General features: G+C 41.5%; 1 protein-coding gene across 1 annotated transcript; it reads right to left on the bottom strand.

Moving 5' to 3' along the window:
• Positions 1-229: 229 nt before the first annotated feature.
• lingo2b (leucine rich repeat and Ig domain containing 2b) lies at positions 230-3,380 on the bottom strand. Its single transcript, XM_041813168.1, has one exon. The coding sequence runs from the start codon at positions 3,378-3,380 to the stop codon at positions 1,512-1,514; it is 1,869 nt and encodes a 622-aa protein (XP_041669102.1). The 3' UTR covers positions 230-1,511.
• Between the last annotated feature and the right edge of the window lie 4,164 nt (positions 3,381-7,544).

Here is a 7,544-nt window from a genome sequence, read left to right as displayed (position 1 = left end):
ATGGGCAACAAAGAAGTTAAATTAAAATTCAAACAAAAAAAGAAAGGCAGCACGATAAAATCAATGGAAATTCAGTTGCCAAAATTTAAAGTCCTTGCTTCAATTTAGGGGTATGATTAAGATTTATTTCCTTTGAAAATATACCCATAAATTTGTCATTAGAAAACAATTTACAACCTTTAACGTTTTATCACAACATGATCACACAAGTTACAACCCACATCCCTGCATTACAAAGAATTGCCCTTAATTGATATACATTTTTTCTAAACATTTAAAACATTTTCAACAAAAAAACTAAACGATACATGAGTCAACTACAACTTTCGAATTGCCATCTATTAAATACCCAGTGGCCAAGGGGAGGATACAGACACTCTAGATCTGAAGTGGTGCAATTAAAGAAAAATGAGAGAGGGGGGAAATACAACTTGCAAATCTGTGAAGCTCAACTTTGTCTTTTCCTAAAGGCATTGGCCAGAATATCTGCCATTGTTTCTGGCCACGGACTCTTTCATCATATCAAGGGATTTGTCTTGAAGGAAAGTCTGCCCACGATTTATTGTGCTATAAAATGGTTTCAACATGCCATTTCTATAGCTAACAGCATCTGCAGAGTAATAAAACTGACAACTGCTTTTTTCAGGAAACACATGAAGTGTTGCTGGAAAGTGAGCTCTTTGGTAAAGACAAAGCTTTTAACTCACATTGTAACTATGGATATTTCAAAAGTTCATTAAGTTAAAAAAAAAAAATCCCCATCTGATGCTGGAGTTATTCCAAGGGGGATAATGACCTATTTCAAAATGTATGCAGCATTTTTCTTGAATATAATAATTGTGAATTTGCATACGAACATAGATATTCCTCTGCTTTTGCAACAGTGACAATACTGCCGTGACAACGATGGAACAGAGGTCTGAAGAATGCTTTGGACCCTTTCATTCATTTTAAATGTTCTGTTCAACAAGAAAGGCAATGCGTGCACATGCACAAAGAAACACACAAATGCAACATGCGCACACTCACCCACACGCACACTTGTGCACACATGAACACAACACACACCATTCATACTGCAGCTAATGTGGGTATTACACAATTTTGTCCTGACAAATTGCAGTGATGATATCTCTACTGCCACACAAAGATGTCCCCATCATTCCCAACAGCTCTCTTTTTCACCTTGATGTTATGGTGAGTCGACAACGTCATTACTCATCACCACTGGAACACATGCCTAGTGTAGCACTATATCACTCTCATATTGATATGTTGGTTATAGTATTATATTTAATGTACTGAATGAGAACATTATTTCATATAAACACGTCCACGGTTTCATATATCACTTTTATATTCACATGCCCACTTTATCACTAGATCACTGTCATATTGACACCCACTATATTGGTACATCACTTTCGTTTGTCACAAATCCACTGTGTCATAGAAAAAAAAAATCATTTGATATGTGGACATTTTGTTTTTGACTTTATATGTTTCAGTTTTCAGATCATTTTCATATTGACCCGTCTTGGTCCACTTGATTCTGACACTTCCGCCGATGCCCCGTTGGATTTGCGAGGGACATACTCAATATCAAAGTTGCTCTTATGGCGCCCTTTCCCTCGACTCCAGGCAAACAGAAGGAGGAAACAAAAGACAACCACACCCAGGAAAGAAAGGCAGCCCATAGCTGTAGAAATAATAATAGTCTTAATGTCTATTGGGACTGTCATGTTGTACAGTACTGTCCCATTCCCCCATGTGCTGTTAGAGTCTGTAAGATAGTTTGAGCTCCTGTTGCTATAGTGAAATCTGTCCCCAATGCCCAGGCTCTTCACAGCTAAAGAGGCTGACAGACTTGCGTTGCCTGCAGGGTTACTGGCAATACACAAGTACACCCCACTGTCATGCAGCTCTGCTGTCTTGATCTCTAGTGTGCCATCTGATTGGACTTCAACCCTACCACTGCTCTTGGTTGTAATGTAACGTCTGTGAGGTGTAATCCAGACCACAGAGGGTCGAGGCGCTCCTTCTGCCATGCAGCTTAGGCGGGCAGGTTGACCCTCATCAGCCATTAGCAGCTGGGTCGTGTTGGGTCCAATCCGTGGTTTGGTGCAGGTCATGTAACGGGAGACCAGAGGTTCCTTCAGGTCACGTAGAGTCTTCCCTAGGAGATGCTGGGGAGCACTGCACTCAGGCTGGACATCCAGAATCTGCAGAGAGGGAGGCTTGTGGCTATTAAGCAGCCAAAGTAATCTGCAGTCACACACTAATGGGTTTCCACCCAGACAAAGCCTCTGGAGACTGTCTGGTGAAGCAAACACTCCTCTCTCCAGAGAGTCCAGTTGGTTCTGTGACACATCCAGTAGCTGCAAAGATTTGAGACCCACAAATGCAAAAGGCTCAATAGAAATCAGATTAGCCCCTTGGAGCCGAAGCTCTACTAGGTGTGGGAGTTGCCCCAGTTCTCCCTGATGGATGTGCTGGATGCGGCAGAAGGACAAGTTGAGATGTGTGAGGTAGTGCAGGTTGTGTAGTGCTGCGCCAGGGAAGGCAGACAGGTTAGTGTTAGTAATAAACAGTGTTGTAAGGTTGAGACCATGCAGAGAGAGGGGTGGCAGTGTGTCCAACCAGGGCCAGTTATCGATCTCTAGTTGGCGGAGTCGCGATAACCTCTTAAAAGAGAAAGGCTTTAGAAAGCCAATGCTAAGATAGCGCAAATGTAGTTCAACCAGGCTGTGGAGATGTCCCAGAGCATCAGTGGGGACTACCGTGAGGTTGGAACGTTCAAGGGTAAGACTTTGGAGTCCAAGTAATCCCGTAAAGGCCCGCTGGGAAACAAAAACCAACTCATTGTCACCAACCTCTAGGGACGTTAACCTGCGCAGGTCCTGAAAGGCATGATCCAAGAGAACCACCAGTCGATTGTGGCTAAGGTCAAGGTGAGAGAGATTGGTCAGGCCTGACAGCACACCAGCAGGAACCAGCTGAAGCAAGTTACTACGAAAGTTGAGTGAGCGGAGAGCGAGCTGAGAACGAAATGAACCAGGCTCAACCACGCTGATGAGATTGTCACTGAGGTCCAGATCCTCCAGCTGAAGGAATGAAGAGAAGTTGTCTGGCGTGATGATGCGCAGCTTGTTCTTACTAAGATCCAGGACCCGTGTCTCAATGGGGATTCCTTCAGGGATGGCTGGCAGGCGCTTGCGGTGGCAACTAACTGACTTGCTTTGCGCTGAGCACTCACATCGTGCAGGGCAGCTCTGAGCCAGGCTGGCCAGCAGGAGTAGCAGAGCCCCACCCAGGAAGAGATGGCAGTGTTGCAGGGCTGGGTGTTGCATGTCTCTTTTACCCACGTTGCCCTCTGTCATGGCACAGCTTCTTGTACAAACAAAGCACCATCACGAACAAGCCCTGGAAGACAAAAAACAGGAAAAAGAAATATATAAGTTCACTCCATAATCAATTAGTCACACTTTTTTCCACCTTTCTTGCCTCTTGTTTTAAATTTCTAATTTTGACATTTTGTGTTCCCTTAAACTGCTATGTCTTTTCAGTTGTGATGACCTGTCCTTTACCTGGCGAGGCAAATGTATAAGATGGAATTAAAGACAGCATGGCAAAGCACAGCAAAGGAAATAACAGCCGCTGGAGAAAAAAATGTAAATGTTCATCACCTTGGTAGCGGAAAAGGTTTCAGGCAAACAACCCATGCAAATATGTTGTTGCTGCATATGTGTGACTTAAGACAAGTCTGCATTGAACCTCGGTGTGATGAGTGTAAACAATTACATTTCTGCTTAAAAGGTTATCAACATGCAGTCATTTCACTGGTTCAATAATTTATTTTACATAGACTTTACTAAATTAACACATCTTAGAACAGGAGTGTCCAAACTTTTCCCACTGAGGGCCAAATACAGAAATATATAAGGATGATCAGGGTACTTTAATATCCACTAGTTGAGGTATATGGAATGTGTAAAGCCAAAATAATATAGGTTAAGATATGCTTAGTGACTGAGTATGCCTAATAGTTCATTCAGGAAGCAGCAAAAACTTAGAGCAGAGCAGGCATCAGTGACAACAGAACTACACTGATCTAGTCAGAAGCAGAATAAAGGAGGAGCTGGGGTGGAGGAAAGCTGCAAGAGCCACTTCTACAGAGAGCAATAGAGCATGCCCAGGCAAGAGAAGTTTAAAAAAGGCAGCATGAGAACAATTAGCCAATAACATGCTTACAGCAAATCAGAGGGCCGTCAGCAGATGAGTGCTTGTGTGATCATGGCAGTGCTCGACTCCTTGGCCTGCCTGAACTATTGCTATATGCTTGATTTAACGAACAAGGCAAATTGGAGGCCAATTGGATTTCGGGGGCCCTGTTTGGCCTTAACTACCACTGGCTCCACCCCTGAAATATTATTGGTACTTGTATTTGCTGCCATAACTAATCAGGGATTTAAAAAATAAGATAATGTTGTAATTTTGGTTGGTAGTATGTTTAACTATGTGGAGTGTTGTCTGAATTTAGTAACACAAAAAACACATTGATAATTTCTTCTTGCCAAAATGTTTGTTTACAGAATTAGCATGGTAGCACAGCCTTGTGCTGAAACTATGAACTACAACAGTCAAGCACAAGCTTTACATTCAAATGTCAGCCATTTTTCTTTTTATTTCTAGAATTTACTGTGGGCCAATCAAAATTTGGCCGCGGGCCACATTTGGCCCTCGGGCCAGTTTGGACACCCCTGTCTTAGAACATTAGCATCATTTTTGAAAATATAGCCCCTGTAAATCTTGCTGTGTTGAAGTAACAGAGTTAAATTCAACACTGTTCACTCCAAATTGAGTCAAATTTTAACACATTTTCACTGTAGAGAGTTAATAAAATGTAACACTCTGAACACTGAACTTGTAAAAATCCCTCCCAGTCATGTTGATAATTTATGTTATAATAAATCATCTCTACACAGAAAAATCTTCAGTGTTAAATTAACCCCGAAAGATTTCAGGTTAACACTTTTGAAAAGCTTATATCAATATTCTCTTATAGCATTCTGAGTGTTACATTCTGACTTCAGGATCAACCTCTGGAGGTATTTAAGTGAAGCATGAGCCCAATCAACATAACAATGTTTAAGCATATCACTTACACAGTTTCACATGTCATTTGCTAGGACAGTATATCAGATAAGTATATTTTTACATGTCGCTCATTCATTCATACATCAATTGCCCCAGCATGTTTAAAGCTTACACTCTACAACAGGAAGTAACTAACTCAGTAAACAATATCTCTTATGGTGCAAAAGTTTCACAACTTAAAAAAACTACAACAATCCACCAGAAACATGAGCAAAGGAATCCCAGCAATGATTACTGTACATCAGGCATCATCTAAAACTAGACAAAAACTAAAAAGGGTAGAAACAACTAAAATGTGACTAAAACTAAACTGCATTTAATCTAAAGACTGAGACCAAAAATAAAATTTTAAAAAGCTGCCAAAATGAACACTGGCGGGAGGGCTGGGAGGCCACGGGGGGCCTGATGTGGCCCCAAGGCCTCCAATTTCATGATCACTGCTCCACAGAGTTGAATGGATCACCACTGTCAAATAACTCCAACACTGAAGGCCATTTAACTCAGAATGGAATAAAAATCACACGTTGAGAGTTAAATAAACTTCACACTGAGTTATTAACGCTCCAGTTTAACTGTATATGTAAGATGTTAAACTCCTATTCTTTTAAAGCAGTGGTTCTCAACTTGTCCGGCCCCTTATGACAGACCACAACCCAAAACATTTTAAACAGCGCATGTTTTGTTAATTGAAAATGTTGCAGTTTGGAGCATGACTGGACCAAAACACCTGATATATAAAAAAGAAAAGGGACAAAACAGACTAATTGTTTACCCTCTTCCCCCATTATTATGTGTCAATTGGGAAAAGCAACCATGTATTGCAAAAAGAGGAGATAAATAAGTAAGATATTGAACAAACATTTCAATTTACCCATTTTCACAGTAAAATAGGATGAAATAAAAGGTATCAGTGCATGTCCAATAAGGACTTCAGGACTTTTGCCACAGTTTTTTTTTATTTCAGACATCCACTGAAAACTGCCTCGCGACCCACCTTTGGGTCCTTATCCACCAGTTGAGAACAACTGCTTTAGAGGAAAGTAATGAGAACAAGAGCTGTGATAATAACAGATGCATCAACATAATCCTCACAGTGTCCTCTCTCTACTTCAGTACTTTGTTGATTTGTTAATTTCTGTTTATTACTCGTGAAATCACATCTTATTTGTCATATTCTATGTACTTTGGGTTTAGTTAGTCAAAATTAAATCCCTTTATTTCTAAGGATAATACCATCCAAGTTTGCAGGGTTTTTTCCCCTTTCCTTTTTTTACTCATCTTTTTCTTCTTACATTCAACATTTTAAATTTACTCAGATGTGACATCATGTCTCTACAAGTGTACCCCGTGGTTTTTATGTAAAGGAATAACAACATAAGGGGAAGGATGCAGAGTTCTGTTGCCAAAATCATGTTATCTGGAAGCTTTACCTCATCACAGATTGCAAAGACAGCCCTCGACAGAAAAACACCTTGCCGGGGCCACAGGTTGTTGAATTGACAGATTGCTAAGTAGATGGAGAGGCTGACCATAATTGCCCCATTACCACTAGTATATGCATTCTGCTCATGGCTATCTTTGCCAATTAGATGTGCAAAACACAATCACACACCTGTGAGTAGTGTAAACTTGAATGCATCATTAAGGCAAAGAAAGATGACAGAAATGTGAAGGGTGCATTTAAAAAGCTATTGACTGCTTGCACAGCTCTTGTCAATCAAAGCCACACAAAAACCCTGCCAAGGTAAGGAGATGATGAGCACACACTTAGACACATACCTTACTTTGATGGTGAAGTGAGTGACATTCAGAAATAGCTGAGACGAGGCAGAAAGAGCTGGAGAGAGAGCGCACACGGTGCACTCTTTTGCTTTCTCACAGCACTCACCCCTCCGCCCAGCTCAGCAGCTGCACCGCTCGCATCTCCATATCTCTGCTTCTTCTTTCGATCTCTGTTTTATCTCCCTGTCCTCGCATTCACAAATCTTTCACCTAACTCCTTCTCTTTCGGCGTTCCCGGCTGGCCTGGCAAAACCCCAGTCCGTTCAACAGTCCCTGCAGGCTGAGTTTTTATCGATTGCGGCGCAGAAACATCAGATGCCAGGAATGTAGCCTTAACAAAGAGCAGGCCGTTGCCACAGCAACTACAAACCCTGACTCCCATCCGCTCTATGTAGTCTGCCAATCAAATTAATGGGAAAAAAAGAAGAACTGGAGTAAAGAGGGTGACATTTTTCTCAGATTCATCTAGTCTTTGGACTGAAAAAGTGCAAATTGAATACATTCCTAGAAAATCCACTTACACTGGTTCAGCGAGCCCTGTTTAAGGTGTTTCCGGTCTGTCATTCCGGCTGCCACGCTATTTGTTGACCGGTCTTGTTCCCCAT

Source organism: Cheilinus undulatus, linkage group 18 (genome assembly GCF_018320785.1).
Source record: "Cheilinus undulatus linkage group 18, ASM1832078v1, whole genome shotgun sequence".
NCBI lineage: Eukaryota > Metazoa > Chordata > Actinopteri > Labriformes > Labridae > Cheilinus > Cheilinus undulatus.
This window is presented reverse-complemented; position numbering and strand designations above follow the sequence as displayed.

Excerpts from the sequence above, each read along its gene's own strand:
- lingo2b (XM_041813168.1), bottom strand. The coding sequence starts at position 3,380 with ATGACAGAGGGCAACGTGGGTAAAAGAGACATGCAACACCCAGCCCTG.